Here is a 21800-nt window from a genome sequence, read left to right as displayed (position 1 = left end):
CAATTTTTTTCTAAGCTGGACTTATTAGCAGGCTATCATCATATTCGAGTTCGTCCAATCGACATTCCCAAAACTGTCTTTCGAACTCATGATGGCCACTACGAGTTCTTAGTCATGCCATTTGGATTGTTGAATGCTCCGTCCACTTTCCAAGCTACCATGAATGACATCTTTAGGCCATACCTTCGTAAGTTTGTCCTCGTGTTCTTTGACGACATTCTGATTTATAGCTCTACATGGACCTTACATTTGGAACGTTTGGAGTTGGTGCTAAAATTGCTCATACATCACTAGTTGGTTGCTAAGCGTAACAAATGCCATTTTGGGCAGAGTAAGGTTGATTATCTTGGCCACGTCATTACATCAACCGAACTTGCGGTAGATCCATCTAAGATTGATGCCATCCAACAATGGGCCACTCCAAAGTCAATTAAAGAGGTTCGTAGTTTTTTAGGCTTCGCGGGCTACTATCGGCGTTTCATCATACAATTTGCTACTATTGCTAGTCCCCTTTCTGACTTGTTGAAAAATAATGGTTTTCAATGGACAAACCAAGCACAACAGGCTTTTGAGGAGCTAAAATGTCGTCTTAGTTCCACACCTGTCTTGGCATTGCCTAATTTCGACGAGGATTTTCACCTGGAGACAGATGTCTCAGGTGTGGGAATTGGAGCAATCCTCTCACAAAGAAAACATCCAGTTGCTTTTTATAGCCAAAAGTTATGCCCTAGGATGCAAAAGGCCTCAACATATCACAAAGAGATGTATGTCATCACACAAGCAGTGGCAAAGTGGAGGCAATATTTGTTAGGGCGCAAATTCACTATCTTTACTGACCAGCAATCCCTCAAGAACCTCACAAACCAAATGATTCAAACTCTAAAACAACAAAAATGGTTAGGTAAGTTGGTTGGGTATGATTTTTCCATTATTTATAGGACGGGGAAGCAGAACAAGGTTGCAGATGCTTTGTCCAGACCCCCAGATGGAGGCGTATTTTTTGCTATCTCCGAGTGCACATTTAAATTGATTTTAGAGTTGATAAAAACAAATAAAACCTATCCAGAATTGCTTGAGATTCAACAAGGGCTGGTAGACAATCACATAGCCTATGCAGACTATACTTTTCGCCAAGGACTTCTTTTTTTAAGGGTCGTTTGGTACTACCACGGGACTCGCCCTTGAAGCAGTTTCTACTTCAAGAGTTCCACGATTCGAAAATAGGGAGCATGCTGGGGTTGCTCGCACTTTTCATAGATTGTCTTTTAATTTCTATTGGCCAGCAATGCGCAACGATGTTAAGGTTTATATTGCTTCATGCCAGACTTGCAGCGCTTCAAGGATCGTAATTAATTACCCGCAAGCCTCTTACAACCATTGTCGATCCCATATATGGGTTTTGAGGAAATAACTATGGATTTCATTACTTGCTTACCTAGCTCAAAGGGGAAGACGACAATCATAACAGTGGTGGATAGGTTGTCCAAATACGGTCACTTTATTCCTCTTCCATCTACTTTCTCCGCCCATATTGTGGCACAAGCTTTTGTCATTCATATCATCAAATTATATGGTCCTCCTCGAACAATTGTAACAGACCGTGACCCTCGTTTCTTGCATACTTTTTGGCAAGAGATCAATCGCTTGCAGGGAACTATTTTGGCCATGAGCACATCATATCATCAACAAATAGACGGGCAGTCTGAAGCTTTGAACAAATGTGTCGAGCAATACTTGAGATGCTTTGTTGCTGACAGTCCCCATGAATGGGTACATATTCTACCTTGGACAGTGTTTTGGTACAATACACCCTACCAAACATCGACTGGTATGACACCCTTTCAAGCGTTATACGGGAGAGAGCCTCCTAACATAACCATATATGTGTTGGGTAGTACTTCTGACGATTTGATTGACAAGTATATGTTGCGTCGTGATGAGGTTTTGAATCTCTTGAAGTTTAATTTAGCAAAGGCACAAAATCGTATAAAAGTTTCTACAGATAAATGGAGAACTAATGACCAATTCAATTAAAGTGATTGGATGTTTGTCAAGTTGCAACCATTTAAGTAACAATCTGTGAGAGGTTCCCAGCAACACAAACTAAGTAGAAAATACTTTGGGCCTTATAAAATTATCAAACGAGTGGGGGCAGTTGCATATAAGCTTCAACTACCAGAAGAGGCTAGAATTCATCATGTTTTTCACATTTCCCTGCTCAAGCGTTGTAAGGGACAACCTGATCAACAAATTACTCTTTTGAAACTCCATGATTCTGCTACACCAAACCTTGAGGACAAGGTTCTCTTTTCAGGGAGGAGTAATATTGTGAACCCAATACTGGACAGTGAAATAGTTGGGCCAAGTGATCTCGTTGAAGATTTTGGGCTCAAAAGTCACGCATAAGCAAAAAGGTGAGACAGCCCAATAAGCTTTTTGAAGAATATGTTTGACAACCTGGAGGAAACACAAGTGTTAATAGTTGATAAGTTCTTAGAGTAAGAGCATCAAAATTGATATGTTGCAGCACTCTCTCCTCTCCACTATCTCTCTGTATCCCTGTCCTCATCTCCTTTCTTATAATTTTGCAGTAGTCTCTTGTTTGTAATTTCTTGGCTTCTTATTTTCAATCAAAACTCCCAGTTACTTGTTATTTAGAGTTTTGTTCACTCCACTACACTTTTTAATGAGCATGAAAGTATTTGATGCAATAGTTCAAAATGAAATAGAGGAAGTAAATTAGTACACGAAATAATTGGATACAAGATGAAATTGTTAATTTAAACAATTTTTAGCTACACTTAATTAAATAAGAACGAAAAATTGCGCATTTTGAACTCCGTTAGACATTAATAGAACATTTATGAGAGTAACGTAATAGTCTTGAAAGTTGAGTATTTATGTAAAATTTAAAATAAATTTTACAATGTAATTATATTTCATCAATGATTTCACTTTTATTTGACTTGTTGGTTAATATGTATTATATGTAATATTTATTGCAATTTATGTTATTTAGAAATTTAGATTAAAATATAATTTTATATTAAATGAAGAATTTGAAAAAAAAAATGAAATTTTGTATCACATAAAGATTATAGAGTGATTATTTGCAAAGAGAAGAAATGATTTATATTATGAAATAAGAATATAAAAATGAAATAGAAATAATAATATAATATTGAGAGGAGAGAAAAAGATTCTTTTTAGAGAGTAAAATAGAGAATTGAGTTGGAGTTGGTTGTCTGAAAAAATAGAGAACTCTATATTTGAAAAGTAAAATAGAGGATAGGGTTGGAGATGGCCTGACTTATTTGTTTGATATCAGATCCGACGTCATGGTTCGTAATCATATGCTTTAATCCTTTAATTTATATTTATGATATATATATATTTAAATTTTACATCAACTATAAATAAAAACTTTAACTTTGAATATATTGAGTTTTAGGAGGTGTGAACAAAAATGAATACTAATTATTTTTTCCGAAAAAACACTAAACAAGAAAAGATATAATTTGAATAACACTTCACATTGAATGAATTAAAAGTGTATATTTTCTAATTTTTGTGATTCAATTTGTTTATCTTATATTCCTTTTAGTATGTTTAAAAAAAAAAAAGGATCTCTTCTATTTTTTATAACTTTAATTTTAATTTTTTTTTTGCATCACATGTTTAAGATTACACATTAAAAGACATTTTGATATTTTCTACATATATTTAATTTAATATCATAAGATTGAAAAAAAAATCTTTATAATAATAATAATAATAATAACATACCCGTGTAATCCCACCAAATGAAAATTTAAGAGAATAGAGTGTACGCAAACCTTAGAGGTAGAGAAATTGTTTCTAATAGATCCTCCAATCAAGAAAAAAGATAGTCCAAAGTAGTACATAAAAATATATATTAAAAATCATGATAAGCTACTATAGCCTATAGACAACCTGATAAATAATCATGAACAATATTCATACAAGATAACACGATAATCGAAGTACGAAAAATAACGATAACAATTAAACTCAAAGGACAAGAAATTGTAAAATCATTATGATGACTAATAGTACAAGAGGATAAACGAAACAACATTTAACTATATCTAACTAAACCTTTTATCCGAATGTGCGTCCTCCATAACCTGCTCATCATGTACTTGATAAGTTGGAGTTTTGTCATATTGTGTCTAATAACCTCTCAAAATTTCTTTGATCTAACTCTACCTCCTCAAATTATTCATAGCCAATGTCTTACACCTTTACACTGGAACATTCATACATCTCATCCGCACATATTCGAATCATATAAAGAAATTTCATATTAAAACATAATCAGACAAATAAATTAAGACGGAAGGGTAGTAGTATCTCTTTTCTCTGTGGAAACAATAAAAGCCCTTCAATTTGAAAGAAAAAAACAACAGTTCCTCAACAAAATTTCAAGATTTTCAATTCCCCATGTCTTTGAACACCTTTAAGGAGACGCTCAAGCCTTGTACCAGTCAATCATTTTCACAATCTTCATCAACTTCTTACAATTTTGAGACCAAATATGTAAACCCTAGAAAACCCCCAAAATCTTCTTTGTCTCAGCAGCTTTTACGACTCGAAGATCACACTTCTCTGATACAAAACCAACCCCAAACCCCCAAAAAGCAGAATCATTTTGATTTGAAGAGAAAATATGAAAAATCAGAGGAGGAAGAAGTGGTAGAAGAAGAAGAAAAGGGAATTGGGTTTGGGAGACCCAAGTTGGATTCTTTATTGTTAGATCAAGCAGGACCGTATGAGCCGTTGGTTCTGTCTTCACTGGGTGAAAAATCTGTTGTCCAGGTGATTTTTCACAGACCCGTATCGTCAAGATTCAATTTTTATAATCATTTGTTTAACTATTTGTTCTATTTCATTTACTTAAAGGCATAATGAAGCAATATGATCATACATATCTAGGAAAGTTACAATTTTGATTCTAGTTGGATAGTCTGCCTGAGGTTAATCTAGGAAATTTAAGATCATGTGATGTTTGCTTATTGGTTGTATGTGAACATTCTGATGCTTTGATTTATCTTAGGCGTTGATCGAGACATTAGGATCGTGAAAGCTCCCTCATTGGAATGTGATTGATAAGTTTTGCGTAAATAGAATAAAGGGAAAAGGGTTATACAAAGGTTTAATGTTACACTCCGTTATAGTATCGGTACATATATGCCCCTACCGTCACAAAAGTGGTTGAAATTTGCCTGTCCTCCGTTAACCTCATCCGTTTTAGCGAAACTGCCATATGACATGCCAACTCACCACACCAATGAGCTCACGTCAAATCTTCTATTATCATCACCACCCAAAGTCAGTAACACCTTCATCCTATATACCATCACCACCAACATAGATTATTTACCCAAACAACAACAACATACACAGTGTGATTCCACAAGTGGAGTCTAGAGAGGGTAGAGTGTGCCCAGACCTTACCCCTACCTTGTGTGAGGTAGAGAGGTTGTTTCCGATAGACCCTAGGCTCAACAGATATGAATTATCTACCCATCTTTCATTTCTTTATAACTTCAACTATGAAGTTGAATCTAATATATATTTTATTTTATTTTTTGTGTTGGTCTACGAGTAGCAGAAACTTTTCTAAATATCAATATATTGCGTGTCCTTTGAGACCTTTTTTTAATTGATGATGTCTGAATCTGTTAATGAATAAGGGGATGATAATTTTGCAAGAAATTTTAGTCAATTTAGTTTATTCATCTATTTTAATTTCTACCTCTATTTGACAGGAAGATTATATTGAATATTTTCATACTGATCCATTCTGTTTTTATGGAGAGATCCTCTTCTCGGCTGAAGTACAAGAGAATTTGTTACTAGCAAGTTAATGTAAAAAAGTTTTTAAAAAAAGAAGAGATATTAGACTAAAACATTTTGAAACTCGTAGCTAATAACTACAGACATATATAACTTTAGACGGCGGATTTAGAGGGTAAAATCTACAATTGATCGGCAAAAGGAGAGAAAGAGCGGCAGGAGATTTCATTGATAGTTCGAGTCCATGATCTGTTAATTTTCATTTCTAAGGAAATGAAAGACGGGTAGATGATTTATGCTGACAGTGATGGAATATAGGATGAAGGTGTAGGTGACTTTGGGTGGTGGTGGAAGAAGGAGGGTCTGTGTGGTGGGTTGGGATGCCATGTGGTATGGATGGGGTTAACAGAGGAACGGTAAAATGACAAAAACACTCTTAAAATTTTAGTAGAATTACAAATTCAGAAGTATCTTTCCAAAGAAAAGGAGAAATGATGAATATAGAATGAATAGAAATTTAGGGGTTCTATTTTGGGAAAGATATTTTGAGAATTAAAAAAATATGTTTTTTTTTTTTTTTTTTTGAGAATGGTAAAGTAGAATTAAAAAAATATGTTAAGGATAATATAGTAATAGTTTAGGTCAAACTAAAAGTGCTTATAAGCTGAAAGACCGTAAGTTGGGGGTGACCAACTTGGCCTTTGACTGATTTTGGCTTGTAATCACTTGGCTTATAAGCATTTTAAATGTTTATCAAACGCATAGAAAAGCCAAATGATGCTCATAAGTCAATTTAAACCAGCTTATAAGCTTAGCCAAACACTCACGTTTGTTACCTGGTGAAATAAATTCAAACTTACTTCTTTGTCCAGTTTATGATGTGTAATAATGATTGACTACTTATGTAGCAATTTCCTTTATTTCTTTTTCAGGTTCCAGCATCTATAAACTGCAGGCTTTTGGAGCATCAACGAGAAGGAGTGAAATTTTTATATAGCTTGTATCAGAATAATCACGGAGGAGTTCTTGGAGATGATATGTGAGTTTTATTTGTGCATCTCTTCTTGGTTGATATGGTGGAGATGATATACAATTTTTAATGCTAATATAATGTGTCATCTTTTAAATTTTAATTGTGTGATTATAATGTCTCTTATCCTTGTCTTTCCTTCTTCCCCCCACCTTTTTCTTATTTTTTATGTGTGCATAAATTTGGAACAGGGGACTTGGTAAGACCATCCAAAGCATCGCATTCTTAGCTGCTGTATATGGCAAGGATGGAGATTTACCTGAATCATCAGTCTCGAAGGAACGCCGAAGAACAATGGGACCTGTACTAATAGTTTGTCCCTCTTCTTTGATCAACAACTGGGAAAATGAGTTTTCCAAGTGGGCAACATTTAGTGTTTGTATTTATCACGGGCCAAATCGTGATCTAATGATTGACAAACTAGAAGCACGTGGAGTGGAGATACTTATAACCAGTTTTGATACATACAGAATCCATGGAAGAATTTTATCGGATATTGAATGGGAGATTGTGATTGTTGATGAGGCACATCGACTCAAGAATGAGAAATCAAAACTGTACGAGGCATGTTTAGCAATAAAGACCCCAAAACGTTACGGTCTTACAGGAACAATAATGCAGAACAGATTAATGGAATTGTTCAATCTGTTTGACTGGGTGATACCTGGTTGCTTGGGGACACGTGACCACTTCCGAGAGTTTTATGAGGAGCCCCTTAAACATGGACAGAGATCAAGTGCTCCAGATAGATTTGTTCGAGTTGCTGATGAGCGGAAACAACACTTAGTATCAGTTCTGCGCAAATATTTGTTAAGAAGGACAAAAGAGGAAACTATTGGACATCTCATGTTAGGGAAGGAAGATAATGTTGTTTTTTGTGCGATGAGCGAACTGCAAAAACGGGTTTATCAGAGAATGCTACTGTTACCTGATGTACAATGCCTTATCAATAAGGATGTGCCTTGCAGCTGTGGAAGCCCTCTCAAGCAAGTCGAATGTTGCAGGCGGACCGCTTCAGATGGTGTCATCTGGCCTTACCTTCACAGGGACAATCCAGATGGTTGTGATCACTGCCCTTTTTGCCTCGTTCTTCCATGTCTCGTCAAGCTCCAGCAGGTTATCCCTAAAGAATTTCTTTTGGTTATCTGTTGATCACTCGTACAATGATTCCGTGATGGTTAATGATGTAGGAAAAGTAATCTCAATGTAAGTTATATAGTTTCTATTAAGTAAAATTATTGCACTAGAGATATGCACCTATAGTGAAAGAAAATGAGATAGGTTGCTGGATGCAATATGAGTCATCTGATATAGAGAAGGAAAAAGCTGAATATCTAGAAACCCTCAGTTTTAGGTGATGCATAAATGAAGTAATTAACCAATGTTGTTTCAACTTATCAACTTGAATGTTGAATGTGTGATCCCTCTTTTTTGGTCTCTGAATTCAGATTTTTAATCTCACTTAATTCTTATAAAAGAAAAATTACTAAAACAAGAGAAAAGAAGACTCGAGGAAAATGGGTGCAAATTTTGGAGATCAGAGTTCAAATCTCAGCAGAGACAAAAAACATTAGGTGATTTTTTCTTTTCCCCCTAAGCATATGTGGACAGAGTTACCCAGTGCTTGTGCTGGTGGGAGATAGAGGGTACTCGGTGGAATAGTTGAGGTGCGCGCAAGCTCACTTGGACACCGTTATCATCAGGAAAGGATAAAAGGAAGAAGAAGGCTAAGGAAAAATTCTTGAAAATTAAAGACCTCTTACCACCTCAGAGCTGCTGCTAGTATGGAGCTCACTGACATGTCATGTTTCTATTAGTCTGGCAATTTTATTAGACCAATCAATTCTTACTCCTATGCTCGCACTTAAAGCCTTTCAAGCGCATTGAGACTTTTCTTACAGTACTTTTCACTTGCTATGTGACGGGACTGACACACGAATAATGTATCACATGCTACCTTCAAACATAATGATTTTTGGTTGTCTGGTGGAGTATGGAGTGGGCGTCACTTGTTTATTTCATTTAACTTTCTAGATATTTGCAAAACTGGTACCCCTTCAATCCTACATCTTAGTTTCTTTTGAAATTATTTTCCATCCTTCTCTTGCATCATTTTGTATCCTCACTTTTTGGAGCTCTCCAAGCAGATAAGCAACCATTTGGAGCTTATCAAATCTAATCCAAGGGATGATCCAGATAAACAAAGAAGAGATGCAGAATTTGCTGCTGCTGTATTTGGTGAGGACGTTGATTTGGTTGGAGGGAATACTCAAAATAAGAGCTTCTTGGGCTTGAGTAATGTTGAACATTGCGGGAAAATGAGAGCATTGGAGAAACTAATGTCCTCTTGGGTTTCACAAAGTGACAAGATTCTTCTTTTCAGCTATTCTGTAAGGTGCGACATCAGTATTCAGTTCTTTTAACCATTTGAACTCCTAATATATGTGAATGTTGCAGAAAGCTAGGTGCTTGGCTAACAGTATGATTTTTCCTTTCTTTTGTGATGGAGATTTAAGAAGTCCAACTATTTTGTAGTTTAATACATTGAATCCGTTCTTTTTGTTGTTGTCCTCAGTCATGATAATCATACACTCATCTTTTATGGTGATATTTTAACTACTCTATTGATTCCTCTTCTCTATTATTGTCTGTCACATGTTATTAATTCAAAAGACTGCATGAGTAACATATTTTTTCTGCTTTATTCGGATATTAGACCAACGGTGGTTTTGTTCTTTCGGATATGTCAAATTAATCCAATGATGGGCTAACCGAGTCCAAGAATTTTTTGTGATAGTCTAATGGCTATCTCCTTGAAGATAGTACTTGTAACCAATTGAAAGATGAAACTTCTCTAAGTTAAAGTTTTTAGCCTTACAATTTCATTTGATATTTCTTAATATAGGGATTACTTTATTTTCCTCCTCTTTTTTTATTTATAATGGTGGTGTCTGGACCAGCTCGTGCGCACCTCGACTGTTTCACTAGGTACAGGCTACTCCCGCCAACATAAGTATGAGGTAACTCTACCCATCAAAACTTAGGCAGATGGGAAGAAAGCACGTAGCCTTTTTGGTCTCCGTTGGGCTTTGAACCCTAATCTCCAAGATTTGCAGTACACTTCATTGACCACTAAATGACACCCTTGGGTGCACTTCCTTTTCCTTTTCTTTCAAGATTATTAAGCTGTGTTTATTTCTATCTGATCCTTAAAATTGAGGAATGGTCCGGTTTTCATTGTCTGATTATTTAAAAGTTGCTGTTTGATTTTGCTAACCCCATCTTGGATTAAAAGTACTCTAGCATCACAAAAAAAATTCCTCTCAGATCTCTGGTAGTCGTGCACTCTCATGACAACCTGAGGGCTGTAAATGATTTTAATGAGGATCCCCATCCTTTTTTTCTTTTTCAGATAAGTAAGATCCCATTCTCGGTTTACTAGATATATTTCTCTATTTCTCTTGTTTTTGCAACTCAGTTCCAATGGAATCTGGAAACAGCAAGAGTCAGCCAAGGAGATGCTTTGTGCTTATAAAATATACCTGTTGCATTTGTTGCAAAGCTTTTCAGACATGCCATTCTTTCCTTAGTCCTAATTCTCCCTTTTTTAACATAATAATTTTGTCCTGAGCAGGATGCTGGACATACTTGAGAAATTTATTATACGCAAAGGCTATGGTTTTTCAAGACTTGATGGGTCCACCCCAACTGGCCTGCGCCAGTCTCTAGTTGATGACTTCAACTCCAGTCCAAGCAAACAGGTAGATATTAGTAAAATAATCAATCAATCAGCTCTTCGACCCAAAGTTAGTTGGGGTTGGCTATATTATCCGCTTTTGTGTCCAATTTTGCTCTATTTAGGCCCAGTTCTCTTTATTTATGTGGAATAGAAAATTGGAAATTCAATTTTAGAACACAATCGAACGTTAGCACTCTCATTTCTGTATTTTGATGTCCTCCTCATCTTAGGTATTCCTATTATCAACAAAAGCTGGTGGCCTTGGCCTCAACCTTGTTAGCGCGAATCGTGTAGTGATATTTGATCCAAACTGGAATCCTGCCCACGATCTGCAGGCCCAGGACAGGTCATTTCGATTTGGACAGAAGCGGCATGTTATTGTTTTCCGCCTACTTGCTGCTGGTTCTCTTGAAGAACTTGTCTACACTCGTCAGGTCTACAAACAGCAGTTATCAAACATTGCTGTCTCTGGAAATATGGAAAAACGCTATTTCGAGGGAGTTCAGGTTGAAAGTCACTTTTCTTTGTTTGTTTTCTAGGATCTAAGTTCCAATTTTGTGTCATTCTTCCAGCTGGAAATGGTTACTTATTCATGCTGCAACTTTCAGGATAGCAAGGAGTTTCAAGGGGAGCTATTTGGAATATGCAATCTTTTCAGAGATTTATCTGACAAGCTCTTCACAAGTGAGATCATTGAATTGCATGAAAAGAACAGAAAAAAAAATGATGGAACTCACTCAAAGGAGCACTTGAATGTACGTGGGATGTATTTTGTTCCTGAGAAAGAAATAACTACAGCATCTTTTGTGGAAGCTGAAAGCAGTAAACGTAAAGAAGAGGAGTGCACAGCAGTTGCTCCAGCGCTTGAAGACCTTGGTGAGTCCATTTCTTATTGGTTTCTGATAAATGATAATTGCTCTGAAGGTCCTTTATTGGAACCAAGGGGAAAGAAAAGAACGGTGACTACTGACTATGTAGGCACCCGAAGTAAAATTTCTCTCCAAAAGAAAAGGAGCGTCAACATTGTTCTAACTTAAATATTGATCATCCTGAAAGGAAAGAAGGAAAATACAGCTTCCTCTGTCCTTAATCATACAACAAACTTTCTTGACATCATTCCTTTTCTATACAAGAAGGTTCTTAGATTATTCAACTTTAAAATTTGGTATGGCATGTCTCTTTATCAATTTAACTTTTCAACCTTCACTTTTTTTTAAACCATTACTGATATATAATACAAGTCAAATTAACATTTTAAGCTTCGTGCCTAGTCAAAATCTGCTGCTAAATACACGAAGGGAGTAGTACATAACTGGAAGATGGAACATAGTAGATCATCCCTCCTGATCCCATGCTACACTTTCTCCTTTCATCATTCTCCTTCCTCTTACTTAGTAAAGCTAAGTGATTCTTTAACAAATTTGATATTTTTTACTTCTTTTTGGGATTTTGGATAAGACACAGGGAAAGGTATACCTGAAAGGTTGAACCCTGCATTTCTAGAACGCAGGGTAGGAGTTCTATCGCGTTGTTACTACTCGCCTCTGACAAATTTGGTTATTTGATAAGATGGAACAAGAGGATGGATATAGCTCTCTTAGAAAATCCGCTTTACTGTTGTACCTTAAAATTTCACTGATCTGTTGAAGTAGTTGACAATCTATTATCTTTTTTTCGCAACTTTTCTTTGTTGGCAGCAATACTGAAGTTGTAGTATACTGAAATACAATGGTGTTTGATTTTTATTGCTCAATTTCATTTGACCTTTTTGACGCATAGGTATTGTATATGCTCATCGGTATGAAGACATTGTTAACCTTGGACCGGCAAAGATCAAAGAGAAGAAAGAACAGACCATACATTTAGATTACCCTCCACGCCAACCAAAGATTTCAACTGCTGGGAAGAAGAAATTAGACAACATAACTGGGAAGGAGAATGCAGGATCTGTCAATCCTACAATGATCCGCAAAAAGAACCAGTACAGCCTCCTTGCCCGTTCCATGGGTATGGAAGAAGTTCAGTTTAGCAAATGGCTCTTATCTGCAACACCAGCAGAGCGCGAAAAAGTACTTAAAGACTATCGTAAGAGAAAGGAGAAGATTCCTAATGGTTGAAACTTCTTTTCCTTTCTCATTGACTTGTAACTTTGTAACATTTAGTTTGTACAGGTGCCTCTTTTTCATATTTTTTTTTTCAAAAATGTGTACAGGGAAGCTTAATTGTCTGTATCTTCATTCATTCTGGTGTATAGCCTAATAGCCAGCACTAGATCAATGGTGACAAGTATAAATTGTATCTGAGAGCAAACAATTAGCACTCTCAATAGAGTAATAGATTGTTTTGGAATATAAACAGTTCCCTTTCCAATTCTACTTTCTCTATATCTTGAAGCTGAGCTGACAATCTACTAATTGCAGCTACTTTCTCTGCATCTTGAACCTTGATACTGGCTTCGAGCTGCGACTGACAGATTGCACCTTTGAATTAACATCACTATTGTGTTCTACGATACTACCAGTAAAAGCCTGCAGAGCATATTGTCAGATCAAATATCCCCTTCTTAATAGATCACATAATATTATAATCATGCATGAACGTACCTTACTGCTGTCGAATTGTGGTTCAGAGGGACGAGTATCAGCCTGTAATAAAGCAGTTAGATTATATTTCTTTAGTTCTTTACTCTGGAACGATGCAATGCAGCAAAACATGCATGGAACCGTGTTAATATGATGAAGATAATAGAACAGCAAGACATGCATGGAACCTAATAGGTAAGAACATATACGAGGCAAAGAATCGTACTTTGGTCTCAGCTATAACAGGAGCCTCAACATCCTCTTTCGCTTGAGGTTCCATGGGAGCATTCTCAGTCAAATTGAATTTTCCATAAGCTAGATTCTCAGGTAAGCAGTTTTCTGGTACAAGGCAATCTTTTAAGAGAGACAGAAGTTAAAGAAAAAAGGAACTTGCAAATTGAATAATCCTCAGGTGAAGAAAGATTGAGAAAGAACTGGCAAAGTTTATCAACAATGACAGAAAAACAAAGATAGCTGCAAGCGTCCTCATGAAAACAACATTACTTTGTAACTATAGATAGTAGGTGAAAAAGGAAAGGCCAATGCTGCTTCTAATTCTATCTTCCTCGAAGCTGAACTTCAAAAGAAAAAAATACTGAACAAAGCACCAGAAACCATCTTTGATAAGTAAATACTACCAGAAATTCAGAAAAGAGTAGATCCCCCACACAAGTTTGATAAAAAGTAGAAAGTTCTACACAGAAGAATGACATCAAAGATAAAGCACCAGCATTGAGTACCTCATCAGCACAAAGTAGTTGAGAGACTAACTAAAATTCCAAGCGGATAGTTGTTTTGGGTTGATCAGTTATTTATAGTTCATGCACAAGTAACTCCAAGAAGGTTCTGAATTACCCTAATTGACTTTCTCTGTCTGGGCAGTTGCTTTGGGATGATGAAATCTATTAACATATTACTATGCAAGTAATTTCAGAAATTCAATAGGCAAGTGGCAGATGGAGTGTATATAGTTCACAATTCTTTCTCTGGGGACAAGGCATACCTTTAGATGTTGCTTTTGAACCTTCAACCTGCACATAAAAATTTCAAATAGATTAGTTGAAAAATAACAAACAAATTCATTGATTGTCGGGAAAATTACTTGAGAACCAAGCAAATCCCTTCACAGTATATGGTAGAATGAGAAAAGATGCAAGTCAAGAATACACATCTTAGGTAGAAGGGAAGGGTTACTCACATGCCAGTGATCAGGAAACTTTTCAGTGGACTGAAATTTTGAAGATTCACCTCTTTCCTTGAGCTTGACAAAGTTATGCATCAAGCCACATGTCAAATGCAATTTAGCAAAAACTACAGAAGCATAAAGTTTGTGCATTCCAAGAGTCAAACTTTCTATTTAAGTTCAACAGCATGTACTGACCTCTAAACTTTTCATTTCTTCTTCTAAGATAACATGACCTGGGCTGACATCCGAGTCATCACTACCTAGCTCTTCTTGATTGACATTTTCAGCTTCTTCTTCTTCCTTTTCGAGTTCAGCAAGTCGGGATAATATACGATCATATTCCTCATCTTTAACATGAGATACATCTTCAGCTTGAGAAGAAATAGGAAGCTCGGTTTCCACGATACCTGAGTTTCAAGCAGTTTAGAAAGTTCAGTGAATGAAATAAGCTGCAAGTCAGAGCAATTAAGTGATGCTTGGTTACAAGTAGAACCACAAATCAAAACGATCAAAAAAAGAAAAAAATAGAATCACAAATCAAAGAACCACCAAAGACTAGTGAATGTTGCTGAAGGTAAGAACTCTCATCACAACACTAGAAGATTGCTTCAGAAAGCCATCTTCACAACACAGGGAGTAGAAATGCTCTCTCGTCCCTCCATCCATGTGCACAGTATATATGAAAAAAGCAGCTTCTTGGTTACTCTTAAGATATTGGTCCATTTTTTTGAAATAGGTAACTTTGTATTCACACAAAAGACCTCATCAAAATCGATGAGGTGGGATTTACAAACCCCCAGGGGGTGCCATCATACTCAAATCCAAAAAGACAAAACTAACTTTACAATTGGCTTTTAAACTCCACAAGGCTATCTACTTCCCCCACTAAATTTTGCTTACACCAAAAATACAAAAGACTAAGGCATTTTATCTTGATCTCCTCTGGGCTGCTAACCTTTCCTTCAAAACATCTCCCATTTCTTTCCTTCCATAGTGTCCACCATATGCAGGGATATTCTTCCACCAGTCTTCTTTTGATCCTCTCTTTCCAATTCCTTGCCAATGTGTTAGGACCTCAAAAGTGGTTCTGGGCATTGTCCAGTTAACCCTGAGTATACAAACGAACATGTTCCACAGATCTGTAGCTATCTTGCAATGCAGAAACAAATGACCATTTACTTCAGCTTTCTGTCCGCACATGTAGCACTTTGAGCAGATCTGTATACCTCTTCTTTGTAGCACTTCATGGGTGAGACAAGCTCTTCTAATTACCAACCAAGTGAAACATGCAACTTTTAAAGGAACCTTAATTTTCCAGATTAATTTCCAAGGCCAAACTGTTGTCAGGAGATGATTGGTATTCCTCTCCCAATAGCATGATTTAACTGTAAAAACCCCTCTGCTATGCAGTTTCCAAACTGGTTTGTCCGGCTCTGTGACCGTGCCTGGAAACAAGTTTAAAGCATGCAGTAGGTCTGCTACTCTTCCAACCTCCCAATCATTTAGAGCCCTTCTGAACATAAGGTCCCAACCTTGAGGGGTCCACATTTGCGCTATAGTGTCATTCTGCTGTAGACTGATAATGTACAGATCGGGAAAAAATGTCCTCAGATTTACGTCACCTAACCAGGTCTCGTTCCAGAAACTGGTCTTCAAACCATTCCCCACTCTGAAGGTCACCTTTGCACTGAAATCAGGCCACATCCTCCTGATGGTTTTCCATACAGAGCACCCAAAAGTGCCATTCACCTCTTCAGTTATCCAGTTGCTTTGTAGGTCATATTTCTCTGCAATAAACCTCCTCCATAATGCCATATCTTCACAACAGAATCTCCATAACCATTTTTGCAGCAGGCTAGTGTTCTGAGTACTCAATTTCTTAATGCCCAGACCTCCTTGTGCTTTGCTCATTGTCACCTCTTCCCATTTAACCAGGTTGTATCCTTGCTTCTCTTTATTTCCTTGCCAGAGGAAGACCCTTCTCAGCTTGTTGAGTTTCTTTCCAATACTTTTTGGTAGTGGGAAAAGACACTTTTGGGTAGTGGGAAAGCCTGATGCCTTAGTTGCTTTTCACATGTGGAAAGAAACTATAAAAGCTACCTCTAACACACCCAATAGTCGATATAAAATCAGTCAGACGCATTAGAGACTCTGCTTCTGTCTCTAACAATATCAAGAAGGATGGAAATGATTAAACTAAGTGGATGATGATTAACTTGTCAATGTTCAATGAACTCAATAAAGATAGTCCAAATAACAAATGGTGGTTTAGATTTTCAAGTTTCTACAGGCCATAGGAACTTATATTATGTTTGACGATATGGGTCTTGTATTAAAAACACGTTTTCAATAGTTTACAGTTCTATCATTACTCCCACTTGTGCACATAAAAATTCTTAAACATGCCAAACATTTTGCTCGCTTTCAAGACTGAGATTTGAACAATGTTTTCTCCATTAAAATTTAGGATCCATCAAAACACCAACCTAATATAAGTTAGCAGTGTAACAACTAACAATCAAAAAGCATGTGTCAAATTCTTCGGAGAGGTTCTTTTCCATAGCAACATAAAAACAGAAAATTATCCAATACAGATAATACCTCTCATAGATGAGCCTATAACTTCAATTAGACATGTTACAAAATTTATAGTAATAACATTCTGATAAGAGGCAAAGACAGAATTTGAAGCTTATGAGCTCAGAATTTGAGTCTTTTTGAGTTACTTGGTTCTAAATCAATAATTTGTAGATAAATTTCATAAGACAAATATAGGGTTTGAACAAAAACGACTGGGTTCTGCCGAATCCGCTGCCTACACTCTAGTTCCGCCCCTGATTCTGATAGCGGAAACATTTAAAGATGCTTTTTACTAATCAAGAAAAATAATTATAACTAGCAGAGTGATAACATCAACATTAATTCGACTATTATATGCAACACATAAACCAGTAGCAGGTGGAACATGCCTATCATAGATGCCTCTTTAGGAGAAATTTCCTCAATATAGTCTTCTCTTATCTCCACAAGACCCTCCTGTCAAAGATTGATTGGAATCGTCAAATTGATATAACTATCTGAACTACAGAAACTAAAAACGAATATGCACAAACAAAAAGAAAAATTACTCCCTCTATCCCAATTTTAGTGTCTTAGTTTGACTAAGCACGGAGTTTAAGAAATAAAGGGAGACTTTTGAATACTGTGATCTTAAATTAAAGATGTGTATAGTACTTTAAAGCTTGTGATCTTAAACTTGCCATGTAGAATATTGGAATTGGAAAACTTACTAAATTTAGAAAGGACATTCTTTTTGGGACAGATAAAATAGGAAAGTAAGACAGTTAAATTGGGACAAAGGGAGTAATACAATAAATCAAACTGTGAACATCCCAACTATCAACTAATGCTTACGGTGCACACATACATTCATATGACAAGCAAACCAGTGAGAAGTATCTATCAAAAAATTCACACCAAATAGGCAAGTCAATATCAAGTCATCTCAAACTAACTCATGATTTTGCATTTCTCAAATTTGAGTCCCAACACACTCTCATGTCATATCACCAAATAAGTTTCTGTATCACTTGAAACACTGTAGTTCTATTATCATTACCTGCTGCATCCAAATAAGCTTTCTAGCACTTCTAAACACGGCATTCCTATTATAACATATTAGTAACTCAAACACTTAGGAAAGCAATACCATGTCAAAATGTTCAAGCACCATATGACAGAACCAACAAGCATACCGCTGCCTCAGAGGCTGTAGCATCAAAAAATGAGGCCTCAGCCTTAAGGTCTTGCATTAAAGCCTTTACAGACTCCACTTGGACCTCCAATGCCTTCCCTCTTCTGTTCAGTATCTCAACTGTTTGCTTTGCTGTCCTCTCAGCGTAATGACCCTCTCCTAGAAGAACCTGCATACACGACAGAGAAGTAGAAAATTATATTCAAAAAGTTGTAGCTAGAAAAGGAATCTAAGAGCAAAATTTCAGGTATTTGTCAGTAAAAAAAAGATGAAGTATATTTTCAGAATTAACCAAAGATCACTTGCTAATTAGCCAGACAAAATAGCAAGCTAAATATTAGGTTTTAAACTCTTTTTTTTTTGTCTAAACAGCAGAGACTTAGACTTATCAAACAGATGCAAAAAAAATAATGTAGAATTCAGGAAAGAGGAAATGAAGCATATTCCATGATTTGGCAAAGAAGATCCTACCACTATCAGATGCCTCGTTGGAGAACAATAACCTTTCCAGTTTTACTGATATATTTATCAATAAATAATCCAATTGGACAGTTTTAAAGAAATGGTTCATTTGATCAAGGAAGAGAACCAGCAATAGATCAACGACAGCTCAATCCCAAACTAGTTGGGTCGACTACACCGATTCCGCTCTACTCATTCTGCTATACTCAGGTCATTAAGAGGATTCATCATAGTGATACTATTCTTATAACAGTCATCAACTTATCACAACCCTCCTCCCTTGTTTGGGCTTGCGACAAGAAATACTTTGCACATAATGGGAGTTTGATCAAGGAAGAGCTTCTGACAGGGAAAAAAAAGTTTCCATTTAATCCAGAAAGAAAGACAAAAACTTTATGCAGGAAGGCCAAAATTCTCTGCATTTAGCATCATGCACAATCAACAGATAAGCCTTGCACCCAGTGGCAAAGCCACATACAATGGAGGGGATTCATCGGAAAGTTTTACTGCCTAAATAAGGTAAAAAGGAATTTTTAAACATATATAAAATTTTGAATCCCCTTAACAGGTTCAACTCCCAAGTGTGACATTTTTGAATCCCCTCGTTAGAACTCTGATTCCACCACTGTTATTCCACCTCAAGTATCGCTTGTTAGTATTATCTTTAGTACTCTCATATTACCTCATTCTTCTATTTTATTATTACCTTCGGTTATCGTACTATTTGTTGTTACTACTGTTCTTTTCTCCACTATTTTCTATATGTATGGTTTCTTCACTAACGTACTTCCCTTTCTTACTGATTTGATATTTTTTACTTGATCCGAGATCTATCAGAAACAACGTCTCTACCTTAACAACCTTCCCAAGATAGGGGCAAGGCTGCATACACATCACACTCTCCAGACTCCACTTATGGGATTACACACTGGGTATGTTGTTGTTTTTGTTTGCTGAATCGGAAAAAAAGGCTCATACTATTGAAATTGCTTACAACAACAGCATACCTAATATAATCCCACAAAGTGGGTTCTGGGGAGGGCAGAGCGTACGAGAACCTTATTCCTACCTCAAAGGTAGAGATATTGTTTGTGATAGACTCTCCACTCAAGGAAAAAATAGCAACCGTCCAGAAAAAAAAGTAATAGAAGTACAAGGAATGGCAGATAGAAATAAAAACAGCAGACAGTAACTACAACAAAATAATATAATCGTCATAGTACAAAAAACAGCAAGTAATAACAGAAATCGAAACTGAGCAATACTACAACTACTACTTCTGAAATAGCTTAGCGAATAAATTACCAGAAATTCATTGGTGTGAATCAATCGACCAGGAAAAAATGCAGCTTTACCAAACGGAACCTGAAAAGTTGCAGAAACGCGAACACATTAATCGCCTAGACATACAACAAGCATATAACACTCTACTATCCATTCAAAAATAAAAAATAAAAGTACAGTAAGCAAAATTCACCATGATATCATGATGGAGCTCATCGGGAAGTCGCTGAACGAGCTTTATAAGAGTATTATTGTCGGCGGCAAAATCTCGGAGCTGGTCCAGCTGCTTCTGCCGCTCCGATATAGTTTCCTCCACACGCTTCGCTGCTTTCTGTGCTTCTTCCACCGGAAACAGTGAGGATAGTGACGTCACCGTTCCCTTTACTGATTCTGCCATGACTTCACTTGCCGGCAAACACCGGCGGCGACAATTTCCTCTTTCCGGCCTGTGTTTCGCGCGGAGAAAGAAAATTAGGGTGCCTTTCAAAAAAAAAAAATGGAAAAAATTAGTTTACATAAAGTAATTTTGGGGGAAATATGTCAAAAAAAAAAGTTTTTGAAAAAATATATTTTAACTTACATATAATACATGTAAAATGAAAGGATTATTAGAAAAAATAGTGAATATATCATTTTTATGCGCATTGCACGGCTATATATTAATTATATTTTAATTTCATAAAATATCAAATAGTTCAAATATTTTTACCTATTTGTCCTTTATTATTTTATGTTTCATTAATAAATTAATATTCTTTTCATATTAACAATTTATTATTTAAATTTTTTCACATGAAATGGTACATTTTGCATATATTTTTTTCGAATTTAAAAAGTTCAAAATATTCTTTATATTTTTAAATTTGTGTTAAAGTATAATAGAAAAATGATTTAAAATTAAGTAAATATAAAATAGTGTAATAACTAATAATAATACAAACATGTACGTGACTTATACATTTTTTAATAATCATTGAAAATAATTAATTACAAATAGTGAATCAGTTACTTGCTATATTATTTTTTAAAATCATTAATTTAATCTTTTAAACTTTCGCAGAAGAAAATAATAATTAAAATTTTTATCAATGATTAGATGTCAAGGAACTTATCAATTTTTCTAGTATTCTAATATAATAATTACTGCGTAATTTTTTTTTATGACTATTATAAAGTTTATTATAATTTTTTGTATTGATTATTTTAATACACCGTGTAATCATATAAAATCAATGCATTATATGTAGTTTCTTAAAGATTTATGTGTAAAATATCATTCATTAAAATAATGAAAGAATTTTACGCAGCAAAACAATTTTGTTTTAAAAAGAATCAAACTTTCATATAAAATATATTGATAACTAAGATTAAAACTCATCATTGGATATTAAAATAAAAAGTGCCAATTTAATTATCTATTAAAACTTTCTAATGTTTTCCTTTATTTAGTATTATGCTATGAATAACATGATATTAGTATTGCAATAAGTTTTAATGTACGTATTAGTATGGTTAAATATACAATTGTCCATCAATTTATTTTTACATCTTTATCATTGTATATATAAAGAATATTTTTAAAAAAAAAATAGATTATTAATACACTATGATCTATATCCGTCAATATTCTTTTAAACCTTATCAAATGACCCCTTTAAGAAAATATAAAAATTTAAAAAATTAAAAATACTTGATCGTCTTGAGGGGGCTTATTAACAATTTAACTTTAAAATACACTTATTTAATGCAATAAGTTTTAATGTACGTATTAGTATGGTTAAATATACAATTGTCCATCAATTTATTTTTACATCTTTATCATTGTATATATAAAGAATATTTTTAAAAAAAAAATAGATTATTAATACACTATGATCTATATCCGTCAATATTCTTTTAAACCTTATCAAATGACCCCTTTAAGAAAATATAAAAATTTAAAA

General features: G+C 35.3%; 3 protein-coding genes across 4 annotated transcripts in view; 1 reads left to right on the top strand and 2 right to left on the bottom strand.

The window, feature by feature from the left end:
• LOC125817589 (putative ubiquitin-conjugating enzyme E2 38) overlaps positions 1-21800 on the bottom strand; it is a 139122-nt gene that overhangs the window by 80554 nt on the left and 36768 nt on the right. The window lies entirely within an intron of this gene.
• Positions 4433-12940, top strand: LOC125817584 (switch 2). Of its 2 annotated transcripts, none has more exons than XM_049497128.1 (8): positions 4433-4839; positions 6753-6859; positions 7042-7966; positions 8998-9245; positions 10485-10611; positions 10925-11095; positions 11198-11465; positions 12369-12933. In XM_049497128.1, exons 1-8 carry the CDS (start codon positions 4465-4467, stop codon positions 12704-12706), a joined length of 2559 nt encoding a protein of 852 aa, XP_049353085.1. In that variant the 5' UTR covers positions 4433-4464; the 3' UTR covers positions 12707-12933. The 2 variants fall into 2 exon arrangements, with proteins under 2 accessions (XP_049353085.1, XP_049353084.1); XM_049497127.1 differs by having other exon boundaries at positions 4444-4839; positions 10820-11095; positions 12369-12940.
• Positions 12792-20339, bottom strand: LOC125817600 (uncharacterized). Its single transcript, XM_049497148.1, has 10 exons — positions 20051-20339; positions 19879-19938; positions 18113-18280; positions 17327-17393; positions 14553-14764; positions 14370-14432; positions 14175-14202; positions 13398-13525; positions 13193-13234; positions 12792-13117 (listed from the first exon to the last, which is right to left on the bottom strand). The coding sequence occupies exons 1-10, from the start codon at positions 20252-20254 to the stop codon at positions 13010-13012; spliced, it is 1080 nt and encodes a 359-aa protein (XP_049353105.1). The 5' UTR covers positions 20255-20339; the 3' UTR covers positions 12792-13009.

Source organism: Solanum verrucosum, unplaced genomic scaffold, assembly GCF_900185275.1.
Source record: "Solanum verrucosum unplaced genomic scaffold, falcon-dt-bn FXZP01000280.1, whole genome shotgun sequence".
Taxonomy (NCBI): Eukaryota; Viridiplantae; Streptophyta; class Magnoliopsida; order Solanales; family Solanaceae; genus Solanum; species Solanum verrucosum.
The sequence above is the reverse complement of the archived record's forward strand: the minus strand, read 5'-3'. Positions and strand labels throughout refer to the sequence as shown.